At 40.9% G+C, this 24,106-nt stretch overlaps 1 protein-coding gene across 11 annotated transcripts in view; it reads right to left on the bottom strand.

The window, feature by feature from the left end:
* AGAP1 (ArfGAP with GTPase domain, ankyrin repeat and PH domain 1) overlaps positions 1-24,106 on the bottom strand; it is a 403,925-nt gene that overhangs the window by 82,283 nt on the left and 297,536 nt on the right. For all 11 annotated transcript variants that reach the window (XM_068947772.1, XM_068947774.1, XM_068947773.1 and 8 more), the window contains one exon: positions 13,691-13,852. In XM_068947772.1, coding sequence (XP_068803873.1) covers positions 13,691-13,852 — 162 coding nt within the window. The remainder of the gene's footprint in view (positions 1-13,690; positions 13,853-24,106) is intronic.

Raw genomic sequence — 24,106 nt, 5'->3', positions numbered from 1 at the left:
TGTTTTAAACCCATCAAAGCAGAGTATCTGCACTATCACAGACTTGCAAAGCCCAATAGCAAACGCTAAGAGGCCAAAGACCCTTAAGTGCATAGCTGGGCTTAACACGCACTTGTGGTAATACTTAACCATGAACTAACTTGACGTTTACAGGGCTCTAATTTAGATCCCTGTGAAATAGCTCCAGGTGGAGAAAGAAACCTTCTCCGTGGAGATAAACATGGCAAATAAGCAGGTGATTACGGGCCTTCTAGCTTATTATTTGGGCACTAATGGCTAGATATCACAACAGGCATCAAAACATCAAGAAGCAGGAAGCACAGAGACCCTCTGGCCCCAGGAACTCATCTCTTCTTGGTGCAACCTGCAGAAGTCTGAGGAGCACACAGCAATCCTGACAGCGGGTATAGGCCATCAGGAGGCTGTGCTCCTGAAGCTCAGAGGTCACCAAGGAGACAGACTCAGAGGGCAGATTTCTCTTCCAAAGATGATTTTCATAGCTCCTGTGGCCTTAGCAAAAAATGAAACACATGACTGATGGACTTAAAAACAAAACAAAAAAAAGCAAAACCAAAAAACCCAACACTAACACGCTTGTAGGGGTTTGGCCCCTACACAGGAAATCAGAGCTGATCTTGACAAAGAACAGAAGAAATGTTAAAAATTCTAAGCTGCTTTTTAAGGGTTAGGGATGGTCGGCATAGGATTAGTTTTACCATAAGCCGAAAAAAAATAAAAGTCCAATTAAAAGGGACCTAGTAGAATAGTGCTTGGCTCCCTTTGGAAAGTTTTACTCGCAAGTTTAAGGAGCACTGAGCTTCTGTTCAGATTTCACCTGTTTAAGCAACCCTGTAAATTCTCTTTGACCTCAGAACGAAGCGATCCCATGAGGGAGACATTCGGGGTAGAAACACCTTTAGAAAAGGCTGAGAGCCTGCAATGTCTTTTGGAGGACCACTTTATTTCAGTGAGTGGTGGACAGGTATAGCAGAATTGTACTGACAAGCAGGAGTAAAAATTTTGAGTGCTAGCCAAGTATTTTGATTGCATCTTTTCACTGACAGTCACAGCATGACTGACAAATTCCAAACGGGAGAAACGCAAGCTCTTCATTTGACACCTGCCTAACATAACATTTTACTTCAGCTTATTATAAAGTCCCCTTCTCACTTTTCCATTTAGCCCCTAAACCCCAGAATTATCTATTGTAGGATATTCAAACATGAGAAACAAGATTTGTGGTACCGGAACAGTAAGCTTCACTTATGATTAAAAATACACTGATACAGTCCTTTGAGTTGGATATGCGTGTGCCTCGAATGATTTTTCTTTTCATTTTAGGAGGAATCGGGATTAAGGGAGACGTGACATTTTCATCGGCAAGAAATTAATCAGCTTCTAACACGAGAATCTAAACTAAGCATCCAGCTACCGACCTCTTCCCTCGATTCTTTTAAAGAACAGGGATTTATCCTCATTACGGGATTAGAAACAGCACTCGCTCCGCTTCGTAATGTCATCTTTGTAACATTTGCAGATAAACCAAAACACTCACTGGAAGAGGCACCAAAAAAGACACATTCTTGCAGTTGGAAGGTTAAACTGGATTAATTTAGGAAACCTGAAAATTGATACGCTGCAATTTAACATGTGCTCAACATGTGTGCTCAGCAGCAACTGGAATGAAATATCTTAAATATTATCAAACATTACATCATTAAAAATAAATTAGATGGAAACAGGGGAAAGCTAAAAATTGACTAGGAGTTCAGATACTCTAAATGGCTAATATGTCCATTTTTCACCTGAAGCCCTCTCCAATACAGTTTTGCTATTAAGCAAAACCTAAAGAAAGGTAATCAATTCCAACTAAAAAGCACTTATCCCGGAATGACTGTGCGTAAGGCACTTCAAACCCCTGGCTGGCTGCCAAAACCCAGACAACAGCTATCAATGTTTCTGACTATCACAGGAGCACAAGGGGCCATGCATAATTGACTAGAAGATGGGCTAAAACTGTGCCCAATCAGTGTGTGATCAAAAACGCGTGGAATATTCAGCGCCACTTGATTACATGGAGGCACGTCCTTTCGCTCTCCTCATGAAATCTCTTCAAGGTCCAGAGTACTGTAATAAGATCATTACTGTCAAGCGGTACGAATCGCAGGCAATGAGTCTTGGGATAGGAAGTCATACTTCACAAGCTCCTCTGGTCTTTTTTTTTTTTTTTCTCCACCTCTCTCTCTCTCTCTCTCTCTCCTCTTTTTTTTTTTTTTATTTTACTGTGTGTTGAGGCAGCAAGGCGACGAGGTGACAGATAATGATCACATCACTGTGTGGCAACTAGAAAGGCACTTTTAAGAAAGAGCACAGAGAAATCAGCTTAAGAGAAACTCAAACATTTTTTTTCTGCCTTTTTTTCCCCCCTCAAAAATTAAATAGAATTAAACTGTGCAGCGTTCTCTTTTCATGAACTGTGATTTAATGTCATTGAATTTAATCATTTGATAGATTTCCATATTATACCAAAGCCTATTACCTCACAGACAAATGGCCAATTTTCTCCTTCTCACACTCACAAAAGAAACCTTTATTAATTTTTTTTTTTTTTTTCGCAGGGGGGCAGCGGAGAGAGGGGGGAGATGTCAATGACAAGGCCTGTTGAAGTTTTCCTTTTACTTACGTCTTGCTCTGGAGATGTACACTACATATTATGCATAACATCTACAACAAGTAACCTATATCTGTAAAGAGAAAGGTGGAGGGGTTGAAAACAGGAGATCTAAAACAAACATGCAGCAAGTTAACCACTAAGATCTCACGCGCAGCACTTGCATCTGCAGTAGAGACTTCAGATAGAAAGACACATTTCCTCCCTGAATTTGACAGCCAATATAAGGCATATATTTGATTAAAACTTGCAACAACCATACAGGTTGGAAATGACTGACTGGTCAGGAGTTTGAAATAAAAGTAGTCCACGGTACTGCTCAGGGCTGTCTTGTAAATGCCTCCCGGACATCAATATTGCAGAGCATCAAACCTGGAATTGCTCCAGCATTGCGGTTTTCAAATGGATGAGGCTGGTATGACTGCATGAGAACCCACCGCTTACAAGGGAAGCAAAAGTCAGCATAGTTAAGAGCAACCCCTCCCCCAGTCATTTTTGCCTTTTTTTTGTCCGTACCTGCAATAAACAGAAAGAACAGTCTTTCTAACAGTGAAAGTGTTCTGTCCCAGAGGCTTCACACATGTAAACACTCATCAAAATGCAACTCAAACTCAAGAATCAAATTACATACGCATCTCTGAAATAAAACAAAAATAAATCAGAGCAACAGTGGAATAGTAAACCCCGTATCTTGGCTCCCACCACAATCAAAACCACCACCATCTTACAGGAGTTTGCTGCACTTCCAAGCATGTACCGTTCAGAGACTCCTCCACAGGACAAGAGCAGAAGTTCAAGCTCTAGATTTTTGAGCATGTTGTTTTCTATTAAAATATCACTACCACTATGCGAGAACCAGAGGCGCACAGCACTCGTCAACGTACGAGTTACTGATACCACCACTTGTGGTCCAGAGAAGGTTGAAACATCAGGTTCAGCGCACTCCAAACTGCCTCTTGGAAATCACTGCACGAAGTGTTCAACATTGCATGTTCAATAACTTAATAACGTTCTTTAGATGCAGAGTCACCTTCCTCAGTTTTGGCTTAGCCTTGCTTTACAGAAGATGTCACACACATTTTGACAAAGAACCCAAATGAGAAGGCAAAAAGGGTTTTGATCTGAAGGGTTTTGATACTGAATCCTAAAGTCTAAGAGAAAGCTGCAAAAAAATCCCACTAGCATTAAAAAAAAAAAAAAAGAAAAGAAAAGAAAAGAAGAGGAAGCATTGAGCTGCAACTGCCAAAGCCTTAAGAATCTGTGTGCAATAAAACTATCAAATCCCCCAAACCTGTAATGCCTATGAGAAAGGTACAAAAAGAAAGTGTCAGACTGTCAACGCTGAGTAAATCCTGTGTATGCAGACTTGGAAACATCGCCTTCACTCTCACCTCCCTGTAAGCATGAGGTACACCTAATCCACAGCCTCTGTCAAACGAGACTTGCTGCTTCTGTCTTGCTAGATGACGTGGCCTGGAATAACTTTATTTGTGCATTCAGGAAAGACTGTCACTTAGTTTCATCTGGATTTAAAGGCAGATTTGGCTTCCTTGCCCACTGAGGTTCTTCAGACTCGGGGCCAGGAGGCTGAAGGCACAAGGTGTATTTTGGGATAGTTTACACTCAGACCTGCTCTTAACCTAAGAGCGTACCAAGTAGCAGCACAGATCCTTCAGGGCTTGCCATAATTGACTAAAATGCAGAGTTCTGCAACAGACAAATGACTAACTTGTTAATTCTAGACTCTGTTCTGCATGTACCTCTTGATTACGAGTTCTTTTCAGCGTAACGCCTAGTGCACATTTTATAAGTCTAGGGCTAGATCAGACCTATTGACACATTTCCCTTGAATTCCAGGCTTGAGATATACGTGGGAAACCTTCACAATCAAGACATTGTCATTAGTCTCGCTTTATACATTATGAATAAAAAAGCAAGCCTGTAATCAACTGGCATCCAATCAAACCTCCCCTGAAAGCTGGCCTATGCTGTATACGGCAAACAACAATTTAACAAAGCACGTGGTAGAGACGCACATCGTATGAACAACCACGACAGGTCAGAGTAAGAGGTCCATCTAGCCTGGTACGCTTGCATCAGTAACTAATAGGAGACGCCTGGGGAAAAGCAAAGAGCGATATATACAGCAGTGTATGCCCCAGTACCTCTCCCAGAACAGTCCTTGGTTTGGGAACTTCCTGAGCCAGAGGTTGTACTCTTGATTTTAAGATACCTTCACGGATTTTTCTTCTTCATGTTTGTCTAATCAGTAAGATTAGTTTGTTTTAGTTGCTTAAGGTCTTGTGAATGGACTTACTTAAGGCTTCTGTTCCTTAAAAGCAGCTTCTCCCCAACACAACTCTGTATCTCATTTCCAATAAGCTGGTGAGCCAAAATACAAACCACAAAGCTGAAGATAAGGCATCACTCATAAACTAAGGCTTGGCTCTAGAATCACCTCCTAAACCACTTTCACACCAAGAGTCTATTCATCTAAATTGCAACATCTTGACTTTACTGATACTTCAGTTACCTGGGAAACTTAAGAACTAAGTTGTATTTAACAGAATGAACTCGCTGAAGGCTTCTGGGGAGGTTAAAAAAAAAAAAAAAACACGCAAAAGAAAACTCATACTGACGGCATGCCTGAAGCCCGAACCTTCTCTTTATGTGTAAAGTTTCCATACTTGTGAAACCCTCAAAACCCTCACCAGATATTTTATTCTTTTTATTTACTATAGCTTTATAATGCATAGTCATCCTTTTTTTTAAAAGGTATTTTAATTTCAGTATTTAGATTCATAATGAAATTACACTGTCTTACACCACAGAAAAACTGGCAAGGATCTTTTAAAGTAAATGCTGCAGCTTAAGTAACGCAATGGAAGCAACTTCTCTAGGCAACGTTAATATCTTAAAAATATATCTTGGTATCTTGTAAACACCATCTCGTGCACGTTAGGAACGCTCTTCCTTATCAGGGTCCCTGTCTCAGGCTCATGCAATAGCTCTAAGGAATTTACCTGAAATCAGTAAGACTCTATGGTGTTACTTGTTTTCACTTAATTATAAAGCTGCTTAGAACTTTTTCCTTTTCCAAAGGCATCGGGCCAAATCACAGCACAGCAATTGCACTGAGGATACACACTACACAGTTCCGTAGTTAAAACATAGCAAAGTTCTTAGTGTACTAAGAGAAGGACCACCTTTCAGAGAGATGTAGGAAAAAATAAGCATTATCTTTTTCTAGATATCCAGATGAGCTAGTGTGTACAAACACCACCAATTCATCCTGGGACTCATCCTTTCCAAAATCCTCTTTTCTGTTGACCACTGCCGTGACACTTTTCCTTCCAATCAAGGAGGCGGAACATGCACCCTCTGCTGACCCCGAGTTAACAGTAGTTTTAAAGAGAAGAAGGGATCTTTCAACTTGTTTAGCCTGCAATGAAGTAGGTTAAAACAATAGATGGGCTTCACCTCCCTCGTCTTTCACTCCTCAGCATCAACATAAATGTCTTTCAGCAGCACACCTTTCATGTCAGATAGGCTGTGACAACTAAGGCTGAAGGTTTCCCAACAAGTGACCTTTATGCCTTGGTTGAAAGCAGGTCTCTGAAGATTCGGTCTAGATTTTATTAATTTCTGCCCTCCTGTTTCTCAGGTGTACAGCAGTCGTCCAGTATTGCACCTCCTACACGGCTGCAAACGAAGTTGCTGATGATCAGTGGAATTACAATGAAAGAACGTTTTGACACTGAATAGGTGGTAACCTCTGAGATGCTGCAGCATCCTTAAATGAAAACAAGCCTTTGGCATTTTAGATTACAAATATGGTCAAATGCTGTTGATATTGTTTAAGTTCCCACGTAGACAGAGAATGAAAATACAGTTAGATTTTTTGCTCCTAACTTTTTCTTTTTGGATGCCAACTGAAATCTGTTTTTTATTTTAAAAAGTGATACCTGCAAAGCAGCTTCAGCACAGAACGCCTGGATCAGAAAGGGCCTAGGACCATTTGAAAATATTCCACTGAACAAGGAAGCAAATACATATCAAATCACACTCCTAAAACCACCCACTTGGGCAAGCTTACTAAACTCCAGATTTAGCAAGGGTTAGCAAAGTAGCATTTGGTCTTTTGTGCGCAGTATGAAACTTAGCAAAATGCTACTTGTTGAATATCCAAATGACACTAAGAACAATAAACTGTTCATGAACAGAATTCAGTGGGTATTCCTAAATGAATTACACAGCTAATTGTTTTTGATTTCCTAGCTATGTGCTTATAAAGCAAACCCTTCCAGCACCAAATAGCTGTCTTTCCTTATTCAATCTGACAGTTCAAACACTATTTTTGTATCAATCTTGCTTGAAATACTGCAGAACAGCCTTATTTCTGAGAACTGTGGAACGTTTGCTTTCTAAAATTCAGGCACTTATGAGTCCAGAAATAGAAATAAGTACTGCTCTCACTAAACTATCCATCCAAGAGGCATATAAATACCAGGCAACAGCACTGAAACACTCTCCTCTGGTATAGATATAGTTCTGCTTTTTGAGAGGGTAACGGTCATTAAGACATCACTCATGATCTTAAGGAGAGTATAACTACATAAACAATGTGTGTATGAAAACAACTACAAAATAACTGGTTTCCCCTATTGATTTCTTCCCCAGACTTTGGGTTATTGTTAACACATACTAAGGAGCCCACTCCAACTGACTGCAGTGTCCCAGCTAAGCAGGGCTCTGCGCTCATCCCAGAGCTAGATGGACCCTCTAAGATGCTAATAAGGTTCTAAATAAAATAGTTTACAATTTTAAAAGTTTAAATAAGCTGTGGTAAGACTACACACAGGCCACAGGAGAATTTCTGGTGAAGTGAAGAGAACTCTTCCCTAATGCCATATAATACTTCCAGGCTTTATTTCATTTGCACCTGATCCACCTATCTCAATATTTCTATACAACTAAAAAAAAAAAAAAGTTGTCTTACCAAAATAAATAACATTTTTCCAAGAATGCCTCCATATCTACTCCTATTACACAGCAGGTTGCAATTACTGATATTTAATTTAAAGGAATTAGGTGAAATAATGAGCATGAAAAGATTACCAGGAATAACTTTGTGGAGTCCCCATGTGTGGACAATGTTTGCTTGCCTGTAACAACCTCAGTAGTATAATTACCCTGTAAAAGATCAGGAAGAGCTTTTAGCTGAAAAGGTTTTGGTGACAACGTAGCTCTGTGCATTACTTTAAGCAACGCAGTCCATACAGGACCTTGGCATCTAACAGAGCTGATTCCAAAGGTTACAGACGCTATAATAGGTGAGTAGTTTTGCTCTTGTGCAACTGCAGGTCAAGACATTATATTTCACATCTTCCTTCTAGAGAAAAGGGAGTGATGATGCTGTGACTTTTTGTGCTGAAAAGGTGTCTGAACATGCTGTCCTCTGACAATGTCAGAAGGTTTCTTCTACATCATGAAAAGCCACACAAAAAGCACCAAGAATATATATTCCTTCACAGCAAAGATTAATTCCACATACTATAAACAAAAATAAGTATTAGCATTAACAATGTCCTTCTGTCAAATGAAGGATCTCTCTCACAAACACTAGTTTGTTTTCATCTTACCCTTTTCATCTCTTTCATGGGAGAAGTTTCAGAGGTTTTTTTTCCACTACATTTCCAAAATTCCCAAAGCTATTCATATACATAGTTAGAGACTTTTTTTTTTTTTTTTTTTTAAAGTTCAAACAGGTCAAAGCACACTAGAACTATGCACTGAAGGAAAAATTTGTTAAAATTGTCAGGACAAGTCTACGCACTGTGCTCTGTACAGAGCCAAGCACATTTAAATCATTTCAACATGCAATACCAACATGAGATGATGGAAAAGCTTGAGGGATTAGACCAAGGAAAGCTTAGGGTGAGAAGCTGCAGGTAAAACAAATTTTTCATGCATCACATACTCAATGTTCAGTTAACTTCCGTACTGCTTTTAATTTACATGAAACATCAAATTTTTAGCTATTATATAGATTACAAACGCCTATGCTAAGGACTGCATTTCCCTACTTCCCACTTCTTTGCTTTGTTATTCTGGTTTTGGAGTGGTCGAAAGGGGCCAAGAAGTCTTGTGAATAAACTGGCACTTCCCTTGGCTTTTTACCACCCTGTTATCCCACCCTCCTGGACTCAAGTCCCCACTCAAATGAGAAACAGGATGAAAGCAGTGAAATTTTTGCTTATTGCTAAGAGTACAGAAGAGAAGTCAAGACTAATGCCTGTTTTTCACCCACAAAAAAATCAAATATGCATATTTCCAATATACATTTCATACTTAGCTATAGCTCATCTTTAATGCTTCTGGAGATCCAGAACAAAAGAATGATTTCAGTGATACTGAAGATGGTTGTGAAGAACATAAGCTTTTAAAATACGTCCTTTTGTTCAATCTGGGGAAAAAAATTGCTATTTGTCAGTAAATTGGGGTTCACCCTAATCTACCAGCTGGAAAACACACACCTAGAGTTCGGAGCTAGACTGTATAGATCAAGAAAAGGACAGTGAAAGGCAATCACTTCTACAAGAAGCAGAGAACAAAATATCTTTGTGTTAAGAACACAGGTCTAAAGAAACATGAAAGGACCTTCCTTGTCCTTCAAAAACTCTTTAGAAACCAGCAATAAAGAAGAATGCGGACCACGGCTTTGCAGAGAAAGCAGAGTTTGGAAAGTTCTCCTGAGCCTCTCATCGTGTTTATTACTCTACCGTCGAGCTGTCTTTCACAGGATACATCTGCGTGCCTGGGAACGGAGAGCTGGGTTTGCTTTGCTGCAAGCTGACTCACACCTTGCTGACGGTGAAGGGACAGATGAGCCCATCTACCTGGGCATAGCCAGAGAGACCCCAAAAGAAACAGCAACTTTGGCCCTGGTGTCAGCGCTCTCGGTCAAGTAAACGCTTGCAAAGTACCCATGATCTAGGTTGGACACTGAAAGGAAGATGGCCATACCTTGAGCTGTCTATAGCTCTTAAAAATCTCAGTGACACACTGGAGGCAGGCAGGTCCAAGCTGTCACAGACATGAAGCTTGTAGAAAACAGTTCCTATCTAAGAGCAGCAAGAAAAATAACCAGTGGGAAAGACCTTTCTGTAAAGAGTATTTACAGGAAGGCTTTTAATTTTTCCACTTGTTTTGAAGCTGAAAAACCTTCCCATTGTCACTAGCAGTCCTTCCAAATGCAGTAGCGCAAGGGCACTAAAACAGCCCAGGCTCCGAGCAGCTATTCCTCTTTGAACCGCTGCACTGTATCAGCCTGCTCTGAGCAAGTTTAGATAGCATGGTGGGAAAAACACTGCTGGTTGCTGGCACCTTGCCTAATGTACAAATTCCTGCTGTTAGCCTCAAAAACACTGAGAGATTTTTTCAGTGACAAGTTCTGTATAGATGAGAACCAAAAAATTTCTCTCTGGGTTTCATTGCACTTGGGGAAATTTCATCAGAATCTGGTTTTCCAAAAGAGGAATTGCATTTTAATTTTCATCCAACCGCAGCACCGTTGCCACAGTATTTTTGTTGCTGCAACCATTGTCTCAGAAAACAAGTAGACAGATAAACTGGATAAGATGAAAGAGATGCAACCCCAGAAAGAGAGGGCTGTGAATGTGCAGATAGCAGGTAGAAAGAAGGATCAGTATAACCTTTACGGAAGGGCATCAAACACACAAGCATCAGTGCTTGGAATTAGTGACTACCATCACTCTGGGCTCACTACTGTCCATCGCCGTGTTATCTGAATACCTGGGCAGAGGTCAGTGATCAAAGCAGGCACACACAAGGAGAGAAAACACTGAAACGCGCATTAGGAATGCTAGAGAGCTCGCTGAAGACCAGATTTAGATCTCAGAAAACACCTAAACTTTGCTACAGACAAAAATACAGGAACTCAGAATTTCTAATTGAAAGCTGACACTTGAAACGTGCCTGGACCCAAGGGAAAACAACGTCAAATCTAGAATTACCCAAACCATTTAACTCATCTATCGTAACTGCTTGAAAATACCTCCTACTGGAGAATCCGCCTATTCACAGCGAGCTCAGGATTTCTAGAAGGAAGGAAGGAAGGACGACATGGTTCCTCCACAATTCAGCTTTCTGTACCTCATTTTCACCAAACCACGTGCTGTATCTCAAATACTTGATCGAAGTTGCCAATGCTAAGCATGCATCTCTCACAACATCTAACCTTTAACTGTGCAACTTGGATATGCAGTCTGCAAAACTGCAACAATCCAGACGAACACCTCTATATGTGAGGCTTTAAATCTATGCCTATTGCAAGTGTGGGAAAAGGAGGAAAAAAAGTCAAAAGAAACCTTGTTTAGGCCACTGGACAGATTTCTAGGTAAGTGTAGGAGGATAGGGAAATTGGTCTTTTTCTGAGAGCAGGTTGAATTACTGAACGGAAAACTACTTTAAATCAGAAGACAGACTAGAAAAAGCTACATCCAACAACATGGAGAAAAACACATAACAACCCGAAGCATCTCTGACACACTGCCCACTAGCAGCAGACTGGCTGGTGACATCGGTTGTCCCAGAACTAGAGTTACTCCCATCTGTGAGCTCCTCAGAGAGGTGGATAGTACCAGTCTGGTGAACCACAAAGTACATCAAACATAGCTTTGGACTGCACCAACCTGAACACCAGAAAAGAAAGGCAAACAGACACAGGGAAAGCCTTTTTTCTAAAAAGGCAGGAAACTCAAGCAGGCTTAATTGCTTTTCCATCAGCTACAGGCCAATGGAGGAGGCCGACTGTTCCAATCGACAGGCATTTTCTCCTAAGCTTGCCCAGGACTCAAAGGCCAGTGAGATTAGCTATCTGCTGGAGGATACCCAGCGTTCCTCTCAGACACGGCAAGAATGCAGCGTAGAAAGTTGGAATTACACTCTTCTTGTGGCCAATAAGTGCTTTCTGCTAGTCTGCAGTCTAACCGAGGTATTATAAAGAATTTAACAAATGTTGTGGTCCATCTGAGACAACTTAAAATACTCAGGTAACTGTAAGCTCCAAACCAAAAAAGGATGCCCACCTCAAGACATGTAAGAAGAGGCACGTCCAAGAAAGCTAATGCAGGGACACACAAAGACTGAAAGCAGACATCTGTTCATTGCTACTTTTAAGGTCCCCCATGAAGGCTTTTACTGCATCACTTGGTGTTGCTTGTCAGTCATTTCTTACCCTTCTGAAAGCATATTTTATTTACTTTTCAAGAAGGGGGAGAGTTTTGGACCAAAAGGTTATTGCAAAAGGCTTTCAGGCTAGCATGTTAAGAGGCTGGCAGACTCGCACAAAGACTAGAGCAAGAGAGACCAGAGGAGGAGGATGGAGCCGTGTACCCCCGCTCCCGTCCAAACAGGAATTTCAGAGGCAAGATGCACAACAACTGCAAATCACTGATTGCTTGCTGTGGTTCAAAAGTCTGTGCTTGCAGACCAGGACCACACAGACTGCAACTCCTGCGACTTGTGAAAATAATCTCACCAGGCGAAAGAAAACATACATGTACTAACTACTTAGAAAGAGATTTTCAAAGGCTCTTAATATCCAGCTGGTCTCGATTCATATCGACTTCAACAAAACAGTCTTGGGCCAATGGTGAGTGCTGTGAAAAATCCTCTCTATAACTTGCTGTTGAGGTACGAAAATAAGAGGCGTAAAGGGAACTGGGGAAAAAAAAAAAGACAAATTAAAAACGAAAGGTTAAAATAAAATTTGGCTGCAGGCCATAAACTAGGGGGAACTAACAGTAAAGATAGCTAAATGACTGGAAAGAGAACACAACAGGAGCTATTATAAAAAAAGCTAATGCTTTTTTTTTAAAAAAAAAAGATTTGTATAGATAGCAGAGGAAATAAATTTCATATGTGATAGAAGTGCAATTGAGAAATTAAATAAATGGAAAATAAGGATGACTAAGTAGTAGTTAACATGCCCCTTCTCAGTTGTATACTATTATCACATCTATTTTTAATGTCTCTTCAGCTGTCTGCAATTGTCATCCTTTTTTCAGAACTTGTTCCAAAGCTCTTTGATACTGAATTAGCTGTTTTTACTCTCCAATGCTTACAACCACATCTTTTTCTTACTTAACACTCCCCTTTTCCAACAATGTTATTCCATTGTCTCCTTTTTTCATCTTTCCTTATATGTTGACTCCCCAGTTTCTGAGCTTTCCAACTACCCTTGTTCATTTTTTTTTTCTGGAGCTCTTTTGGTTGAATCATAAAATGTTTCTATTCTTCTTTTCTAAAGATACAAGCATGTTTTATATCCTATCTGGCTACTGTATACATTGTTACCCCTTCAGAAGGGCATTGAACAGCTATAGCAGTGTTCGCGTTGGAAATAGTCAGCCAAACTAAGGGAAAAAAGAAGTTCTTTTCGGCTTTTGCTTTCTGGTTCTTAAAAAGGAACCCAAACATTTAAACTCTCCCCTTTTCTTTTTATCCTCAAATAACACAACCTTTCCACGAGTAGCTGAATATTCAAACTATAACAGGCATCAGTGCATTGATGATTCTAGAGCACAGAATGGTAACACAAGGTTTAACAATACTGAAAAAAACACACAAATTCTAGCATGATGTACAGGCTGAGTGGACCTGGACCTTTTTTTTTTTTCTTTTTAACCTTACAAGCATGCCTGTACCTTACCTTTACCACTAATGATGCTCCATATTAGCTTGGGGACACCTCTAAAAGAAAAATGTTGTCTCAAAAATGTTTAAGACAGTGGCAATCACTATCATGTGATGCCACAGGTCACTCAGCTCCATCGTGAAAAGATCAGAGCCTTTAATTCCTCTACACTTCAGTACAATTTTGTCCACCTTTTCTGTGCAAAGCCAATGACATGGCTGAGATGTACTCAGAAATGCTTTTTGGAAGCAGAACAAAATATTTTCAAAATTCAGACTTCCACCATAAAGTAAGCTTACCTTCAGCTGTGCCCGAGATACCATCAGCTTTGAAATTACTAGTGCTTTTCTTCCTGCGATGTTTCTTTCTGTTGGCATGAGGTGAAGGAGGTGGATCAAGTTTGGGGCTGGTTGTACTGGATATACTTGGGCTTGAACACACAGACTCTCCTAACCCGGTATCTGCAGTTTGGAGAGAGAGGGAAGGGGTGGGGGGAAAGTAAGAAAGAATAAAATTATGCAATAATTTAAATTAATGATTGCTAGAATCCAGCCAAAATCGACAAGATAATACCTTTTATTGTCTGTTAGCAACTAACCTTTTGAGCTCATTGACTTCCAATGGCTACAGGAAAACCTCCTAAAAATATCCATTACTTTTTCAAAAAGGTACTAATAAGCAAACTTGGCTCAAGTTCGGATTCAAGTCCTCTCAAATCAACAGGACTCTTTGTATCAATTTTAGAAGCAGGCCAGCCGGAACTGACAGAAAACAATGGGAAATCACTTTATTACTTCCAATTGCTCTTTCTTACAAAGATCTTACTGATCCTCAAATTAACACTATGTAACACTAGGACATTTTAAAACATAATGGAACAGAGCCACCATAACATCCACTGAGTGCTATCTACTTCTGCTAATACTACAGATACAGGCAAACATTAAAAAGGGCGGTAACGGCAATAAAGGTGGGAAAACAATTTTCCCTTTCATGCACATAGTTCACGTGCGCCCAATACAACTAATACTCTGGGTGATGATGGGTCACTTAGCGTATGCACCCAGTGAAAAACACGCCACCTTCAGCGCATTACGTAGTTTCCCTCTGCATTAGCTATGGTAGTGCAACATGCAACATTTCTAAGAACTAATGACAGAGTAATTTTTAATTAGCCCACTCAAGCAAATCAAAATTAAAGGTCTAAGATGCCTCCTCTTGCTCTAAGAGATCCATTTTCCATTCCCTGTTCCATGCAGAGGCTGGTAAAGTGCAAATGTCTTCTCTTTGAGTAGGTCAAAATAAAATGATTTCTATTTTGGACCACAACACGGCCCACGTCAAACTTGCTTTCCAATGAGCAAGTATTTCTCATGCATGCAGACCGACACAAATTTCTGTTAGCTCCCACTATGAAATCAAAAGGGATATAACACAAGCATTTGCACTGGGAGACCCCCTTCCAGGAGCAAGGATAGAGGGCCCAACAGATCAAGACACACTCAGCCACTTTACTTGATATCAGTCACGAAAAAAAAAGGAGGTGAACTCAAACAGATCACGTATTTTTAATAAATGATCAACGAAACTTGTTTCTTTGCTGAACTGTATAGACAAAACTGGAAAGCAGTTTTTGAAAAGTACATTAGCTGATACACATCAGAACTATGATCCTGAGCACATCCTTTCATCCTAAAATCTTAATATGAACCACAATATAAACCTGAACTTTTGCAAGAACTTTTATTTTGGCTCGCTTTTCTCTCTCTCACACTCTCTCTCTCTTTTTTTTTTTTTTTTTTTTTAAAATCAAGAAAAATTTAATAGCGATACTTAGCAAAAATTTAGTGAAAGTAGATGTACTTCTGAAATCGCATTCTCAATTTCGGTCTTTTTACACAGTAAATTATCAAGTAACCTTAAACTAGCATTTTCCCCCCAAGGTTGGTAATACAATTTTCGATTAATCTCAATCCATCTTCTGGCTACAGTTAGTCCTAAATGCATTTCTAGCCTTTTTAAGTTTAACATAACATCAAAGTAGATTAGGTAAAGGGAAACTGTTTCCAGAACTTCTTTATTAGATACCAAACCAGGATTGCACTTAAGATTAATTCATCTATTTAGAGCCTATGTTTGCAAAATACCAAATCAGTTGATTTCAAAAAAAGTAGCTTCGGATTATTTTTAGCAGTTAAATCCCCCACAGGTGCCTATTTAAAAAAAAAAAAAAGTACTTATTCTGTTTTTCTCTAATAAAGTTTACTTACTAACTGTCCGCTAAGTATGGTTGTGCTGCAAGTTAATGGTGAGGGACAACCTACGTAGCCGAATACCCGGCAACAAAGACCAAATCAAACTCTATACATAAACTTGACATTAAGGATTTTGGGTCTTTTCCCTGCGTCCACTGCTCCGAACCCAGTAACAAAGAAAGGGAAGCATGAGGACATATTTACTGTATTATCTATGTAAGAGATCTAAGTACTTGAACCAGAAGCACTCACAGCAGTTATCCTGCAAAGCTTTTTTGTCCCTCCACACGGAGGGGAAAGTAAATCCTGTCTAGAAGCCATACCACTACTCAGCTGTCCTTTGGCAGGAGGACCGTTGCTATCTTTTGCTCCCCGACTCCAAAAAAAGAGAAGATGCAGAAGAGGACAACAGCAATACGGAGGCATGACCAAGAATGCAAGCTGATTACTGCTTGGCCTGAATATTTTCCTCCGGTTTGGGACTTAGGAATGTTTCCTACATTAAGAACTTAAAAGAAAAAAAAATTAACTTTGGAGCAAAGAAATGAAAATTCTCCTTTTAAGAGAAGCAAGTTGCAGAGTCAGGTACTACAAGAAAGGTGCCTGCTAGGGGCGCTAGGTTTTGCAAGGGGCACCTCAGTCAGGATGTGGGGTAACAAGTGTGTCGCGTTGATAGTCATTTCCTTGCTAAATCAAAAAGCACACCAGTCCATAGCAATTCATAAACATGATGGACAAATCCCAGAGAAGGCACCGGTCAGGACAGCTTAATCACGTATGGCCTAATTTCGCAAAACGCTTCGCTTTTTCCCCCAGAGAACGTGAGGAACACAGCACATGGACAGACCTCTAATTCTCAGCTTTTACTTTAGGAAGAATTATCCTGTTTTACTTAAGGGAGGGGAAAAAAAACCCCCAAGAACAACCAACTCTACCACCCCCCATGCCTTTTCCAAATACTTGCGCGCGAGAGAGGCAAGGGCAAGTGCTCTCAACTATAAGACTGAAGTACAAGCGCCACGTTCACCACCAGCCGGAGACACGGGCGTCAGTCATGATGCGCTGAATAGTACCTGTAAAACGGTGAAGAAACCACGCTGCGAGGCAAACGTGCAGCACGTGGTTTTTAGAAGAATCCTATAAGCACAAAGTTTGTGAGCTTTTTGCAAGCCAAGATCAGATCCCTCCAAAAACTGAGTCTCCTTAATAACCACTTTGCTTACAGCTCCAACCTTTCCCTGTAACAAGTGAAAGGGAGCGTTCTTTAAAACCCTTTCTCGTCGAAAATACTAACGTAAACCTGTATGCTTCCTGCAGCTTAGTCCCATTGCTGGGCTTCAATTACGCAAACAAAATCTGTTTCTAAGCGCCGAAAAAATAAGGAGATTTCTAAATGTGCAGTTCAACTACTCGTGCTGGAGACCTGAAGCATCACCCAACTGTGGTAAATCCTCCTGCTTCACAACCCTTCTCTGGTAATAACCTGCCGTCCTTGGGTCAAACTGCTCTGAAGTGAGGAGTCGGCGATATTCCCTCCCCTTCGACCAGAAAAGCAATGCAAGTCTCCGGTAAACGGATGCCGAGCTTATATTGTTAGTGTATTAATGCCCTATATTCCTGTTTCCGAGACCACCCTTTGAAGATGGAAGTTATTTAACGTTCTCCCGATTTAAAATATGAGCAATCAAAACGTGCCAGGCTTACACGCTGTGCTTTCCCCTTTCCGACTACTTCTCTCGCCTGACAAGGTATTCTTCAAATTGAAAAGAGGGCTCCTGAAAGCCCGGCTTCGGCAAACTGTAAATGAGTTCAGGCTTCAGCCCACTGAATGCAATTTCATCCTCCTGACTGAATACAAATAATGCATTTGATTTTGTATCAATTACCACGCGTGAGAACAGACGACCACTGCCGACGCTATTAGATATATATAGACATATATACAATTTTAAAAAAATTAAGAAAAGAAAAGAAAAAGGCACGCCAAGTTAAAAAAGTGAGCACCTCATTACTCCACATCTAAACCAGCTTTGACAGAGGCATTGGAAGTCATAAGACACGTTTCACTGGCCGGGGATGGGCTGTTTTGCAGCCATCCTGTACATTCAATGTCAGCCATTAGTTCTTCCCAATCGGGCATCAATGTTCAACGCACACCCCAAAAAATATATAATACTAGTAATAATAATAACAATCTGCAGCCTCTCCGAGCTTCAATACTTGAAGTATGAGTCAAAGCAGCAGTTTCACTTTTCACTCGGGAAGCTGACAAGCATGACTAGAGGGGGAATAAAATAACATTCAGTTCGCATAAATATCAAGCAGGCTGCTTGAGACTGATGGGCCAGGAATGTATTCTTAGCCATCATTCTGGCAGACAGGCCCAAGGACACTCATAACTTATTTTACAATCATTTAGTTTCAGCTCAAGTGGAAAACGTGACAACTTATCTCTGCTGACAAGATGCCATATCGAACCTTACAATTAACTCTCCCACGATTATCTGCCCAGCCCATCATTAGCTTGGCGGTTTTTGATGGACTGTACGGGCAGCTTGCCTTGATGATGGTCATCATTTGCAGGGTGTATGTCTACATTATATAACATTAAGGACAAAATTTTCTCCTTGCCTTGTAGCTAGGGAGCTGGTTATCCTGCCCAGCACATCCTCCAGCCTGCAATTGCAGTGCCACGTTTGTAAATGACACACGCGGCAACACGCTGCTGAGAGGCGTCTTCTCCTCCAAAGCAGAGGAGGACTCTACTGCTTCTGACCGCCGCATATGAAAAAGTTACCCTATAAATGCACATAGCCTCTGACAGCAAACGGTCGCTCTCTTCCCCCAGAGCTTAACAAAGGGGCCAGAGCAATCGCTTAACGCCGCTCAGCGGTGAGCGAGAGCTGATACGCGAAGAGCCCTCGCAGCCAAACTCTCCACGCTTACACTGCATTGAGGAGGGCACTGGGAATCGCACGTGCGTGTCTGGCAGCCTTCCCGTAGCAATGACAAAACACGAGCTTCTAGCTCTGCGGGCTTGTGAAACACTGCCAAGTTTATCCTGAGGAACAGAGAAGCTTCTAAGCAAACCTGTATGACGAAGTGTAGGCTCTTCATTCCTGAAAAACTAGTAAAACGGTCAATTCAGAGGATATGCATGGGCAAGCTGACATTGACGCAGGCTATTTAGGCTCATTTTTAAATACGCAGTAGCTCGCTGCATATAAAGAGATGGGATATTAAAAAAATGAAAAAAAAAATCACTCAGTAGTTGTAAGCAGTGGTGATCTTTCCTCGTAAGTGTATGACTGCATGACATAAGCAAGCATGATCTTTGCCTTAAGTTCGACACTCATTTACTAGGTATTGCGAAACCAAAAAACAAGCCAGCGCAGCTTTTATTGCAGCAAGCCAGTCCCATGCCTGCCACTCTGCTAGATGCATTTTGTAGTTATGGTCATAAGAGAAACTCCTTTCAGTTATGACAAACGCTAATAGGAGGAATGAGAGACAGGAGGGAAGAAGTATGTTGTCTAAAAGTGCAATCCAGCATTACGAGATAGAACATTAAATGAAAACAAGAAATCAAACAATTCTTCTCAGAAACGTCTCATGGGCTACACGGTTGTACTGCACTTCATTTGCCGTTTGAAACACTTAAGTTTGATATCCTCTCTCAGTATTATACAACATTTCTAAAACTTAACATTCCACAAAAGTCCCACTTCTTATTTCTTTAATAGTTTCATTTTTTGGAAGTTGCACGCCCTCCACCGCCAGGTCTCAAAGACAACTCCATTCGTACCCTTGAAGGATGTTGCAAAAGCCCTCTCGGGTTTGGAAAGAGTAGGAAATTAAATCTCGCCTGTGCTTCTTCAGTGCTCCTAGCACAGCTGACTTGCATCTCAAATTCCAAAGCATCCACGCAGAGCACTTTGGGATTAGCATTCAGGTCACTTTTACTTGGCTGCGGGCAACACACACTCAGCAGAGCAGCAGAAGATACCAACATGGGAATCAGAGAGGCGAAAAAAATTAGGGACTATAAGCAGGTACGAGCGCTCAAGGCCACGGCAGATGGGCTGGGGGTGCTAAAAGTGTAAGGTAAAACAGGCAACATAAAATGGACAGGAATAGTACAGCACAAAGGCAGAGCTGAGATGCAAAAATCCGAGAAGGGAGCTTCATCTTTGGCCCACGGCTCCTATTCTCTCCTGTACACACACCCCCTTTTCTCTCCTGTGTAACCATTTAAAGTGGAAACAAGGATATTCTGGCCTTTTCTATCTTCATGCCTTTTGATATATTTGATATTTTTGTCAAATCACCTATTTACAAGAACTTGAAATAAACTCAACAGGTGAGAACACTGTTCTCCACAGACCAAAGTCCAGCTTGATCTGGTTTACATTTTTCTTGCATCTTCTTGTTAAAATTTTCCAACAGGCTTTCAAAGTGAAATTAGACGTTCTGTCAAGCCCAGCTCCCTAATGCGGCCTTATTCGCAGGAGGCTGGAGATTGATTAATTTGGGTTTTTGATTTTCCCAAGTGACAAGAAGGCAGACATTACAAAAGCAGGAACGGTGAATGGGATCAATTAAAGAGCAAAAGCAGCAACACAATTAATAGCACCAGGTTCAACAGAAAAAGAAAGCACTGATGACAAAAACAACAGCAACAGCTCTGCCTGCAGCAGGAATCTTTGCCACGACCCAAGAAAGGCTGAATCCAAAGAGCGCGTTTCAGAACTTCTGCTATGCTATTAGCGGTGAAATGAAATAAGCCAAAGATGTCGGTAGCTGGTGGACTGAATAATAAAAAAATAGCTGGACACTTTCATCTTCTACACATGTGTTTTAAATAGAGGGGGAAAAAAGTAATCCTTTTATTTAAACAGGGGAAGCAATAGACTAAAACCATCTGTGGTTGTATTTCAGACCCATTTCCCTGAGCCGAGATTTTTCTGGCTGTGAAATCCAATGCTCTACAGCGTCCCTTTACAGCTATTACCATAAATGTTCTATCAAGTTCTTTATATTCCTACTCTGCCTCAAACTGAAGTTAAAGGGATGCTGCAATTGCACAATGACTGCATAAGGCTGGAGTCAGGCACGGAGGTACAGGACTGACATTAAAAACCTGTCAAAACTACCGCTTGGTAGAAGCCTGTAGAAGATAATAAACATCTGGGAGTGGGGAAGAGGGGGCGACACAAGGTTATAGCACACAGAACAAAATACAAATATTTTCAGTGCAGGCACAGATCACACCTTCAGCTGGAATTAGGCACATCCGGTCATTGTTTAGCTGAATTCAAGCTTGGACATTCAAGCTGTTGAGGGCTTAAATTAACCTGCTGCACTGAAAGAAATTAAAAGGAAGCTCTGAGCACAACTGAGGGATGGAGATGAAAGAGCCTCAGGAGTATTCTCTTTCCACTGCATCTACCATTTTTCCAGTCTTGTGCCTAGAGCCTGTAAATCACAAAGCTATCCTGTCATGTACAGAAAGCCCCACCGAACGCCCAAGTTACTGTCTCGTTGCCTCTAATAGCAATCGCAATTAAATCAGAAAAACAAAGATTTCTTCTTGCCAAAACAGATTTCCCTACTTTTGGAGGTTCCTGCTTTCGATATGTATATGCCTGCCTCAAGCAGAGCAGACCTGAAGCCGTGTTTGGAAAGAAAGGATCATTTATACTTGGCAGCCTAATAAGCCACTTTGCGACAAGCAAGGGACTTAAGCCGCAGACTTGCAAGAGCAAGTTCATCTCATGACACTAAGGCATATGCATTGAAAGGACTGGCTTCAATGATTTTGAGGACAGCGAGACTCTCGTTACAGTCTCTCCTACCTAAAGGAAAGACAAACTTACTTCTAGTTTGCTTCCTACCAACACATAACGCTGAGCATCTTTAAAGGAAGCATAAAAGCAAAGAATGCAACATATTCTTCCCCTCCTTTTTTTTTAAACACTGTGTTGCTCACTATAATTTCTCTCTTAAGGGACAAGTTGTTACAGCGCTAGCAAGGTACCATCCTGCTCCCTAGAAATTTAAGTGCCGCTAGTAAGACAAAGACGAGGCCAGAATCAGTTCATTTCCTTTCAAAGCCATCTTACGAAGCCTGCTCCTAGTATCATGGAAGGAAATTTATGATCCGATACTAAGAGAGGAAACGTCTATTCCTAACTGACCCTACCGTGTTGCCAACGCTGTGACAAGCATAAGCAGTAAAGAGTAACTGTATTTTAGAAAACTTGGAAGACTCAGCTGATGAACTGGAAATGGGCTGCCAGCCTTTCCTCTGAACAGCTTGCCTAAAGCAGGTTTAGGTCAGGTGCAGAGGTATTATTAACCAGAGTTAACAATTTGCTAATTTATCTTATACTCTATTACACAGAAGTATCCTTGTGTGCCTCATTTGTACCGTACGCTGAATATGCCCTGTGGAAAGATCAAGCATGACAAGTTGTTCGAGTCTATAAGGACAACAAACTAGAAAAGGATGAAAGTCTTGGATGTTTCAGGATGCCACCACATCCCAAGGCAAAGTTAATTTCGTGGTTCCCACTGAATAAATCTACAGTCTAGATGTTTAAAGGATATCTCTAATTCCTCCGGCATAATGTTTTGGCTGGGCAGCATCAGATCTGTTGAGAAGAGAGATTCTTACACGGTGTCACCCTGAATTGCTATTAATGACGTAGATGACGCTGCGGGCACAGCTTGTCCTGGCTGTCAAGCTCATACAAAATGGAGAGGTGAGGAGTATTACAAAAGGCAACTAGTTATGGGGATTACTTTATTCATATAACTAGTTCTTAACCATCCCTACGTGGAGATGGAAAATGGATGGTCCCTCTGAAGACACACCATAAGGCTTCAGGACAGCATCTCCTGGTTAGGTTTCTCCTGCCAGCATTTGCTACCTCACAGAACAACCCCCAAAACATCCACCCAGAAGGTTCAACAACTGCCTTCCCATGAACGGTCTCCTCATTTTAGCCAAATGGTCAAGAATAAAGTTCACAAGATTGAGCACTTGTGTTTCAATCCAAGTCACACGCGCTGGTCAGTCTGTCTCACACTTTGTATTTCAGTGATCACAAAACCTTTGAAGCCAGTTACCAACAGTTGCACATTGTAGCTAGTGATCCCATAAAGATCATCCCAGTTAATGGTGATTTGCAAAATAAGAAACAGCTGGAGTTCTCTTGAAAGGAATATATCTTGGTCAAACAAGCTAGACTATGGCCAAGTACATACAAGATGATGTGAGAAACACTATTTCATAGCCCTGGTCAAATGATGCAAATAATAAATTCACTTCAACTATAAAGAGAGGGTCAGAGTTCCACTCTGATTCATCAGCATTGTCTTCTGATTGCAAGAAACACATGTAACAACATTTTGCTTTGAAATAGAGCCTTGAAGTCTCAAGGCACTTGCAAAATAATGAATGCATGCCTTACTAAACCATTTCCTACTGAAATATTTACCTTGCATTTCAAGATAGGTAAAATGAGACAGAAAAGAAGAACTGACTCTCTTCAAAGAAATGCTGAAGTCTTGTCTCTAGCCTTATACTTTAACCTTCAGTCTGTATAACTTGTGGATGACCTTCAAACATTTTAGAAAAACCCCACCCCTCACTGGTAACTGAGAAGAGGTTAGGAGAGTCTCAACTGTCAGTTCACAAGACTTCAGTGACAAACCCTAACACCAGTGTTTCAGAAATTTAACATTTTTACAATTGAAGCAGAATAACTGTTATATACCAAATAGGCAGTTAATTGCCCTCTGCTAGCTGGGAAAAGATTAAGGCTTTCCTGGTGCTCCAGGAGCACCAGTCTCAGAAAGGAAAGGCAATAATGGAAACACCACCAACGATACTCCCAAACATATAAAAAAACAAACACTAGGCTATCATAAAACCCTAGAACTAAGAAATAAAACACATCTTGCTTTGCACATAAAGCTACTGAGTTTTAATGGTGTTATTTCCTTTTTGTCTTTTTTTTACATGTCAGGTACTATAAATGTCACAGACAAGTAATTTTTTTTTTTATTTCATCAAGCACTTATTCTAGTTCTGTGGAAACTAACAGCTCTTTTGCAGGTTTAGGATAACTGAAGTTAGGGCCCTTGACTCAGAGCGCTCAGCAACTCCTTTGCTCTCACGAAACCCAAGCAGCAAAAAAGCCACTTGCTTAGAGCCTCAGCTGACAGACTTTTAAACTGGATCCTTACCATCGTGGCGGACTGCGGGTGGCACACCACGATGGCTGAATTAAGGGGTTACCTCAACTGTGACAAATGAAGGGCCCAGCAACTTGAAAGGAGATGCTCTTCCACCTGCAGGAAGTCCAAGTCTCCGCGCTTCAGCTGTCCCCTAACAATCCTCAGGTTGTGAAGGACTTGTATATTGGATTTAGCACAGAGGCTTCTTTCACTGCA

Source organism: Struthio camelus, chromosome 6, assembly GCF_040807025.1.
Source record: "Struthio camelus isolate bStrCam1 chromosome 6, bStrCam1.hap1, whole genome shotgun sequence".
Taxonomy (NCBI): Eukaryota; Metazoa; Chordata; class Aves; order Struthioniformes; family Struthionidae; genus Struthio; species Struthio camelus.
Note: the sequence above shows the minus strand (reverse complement) of the source record. Positions and strands in the feature narration are given on the sequence as shown.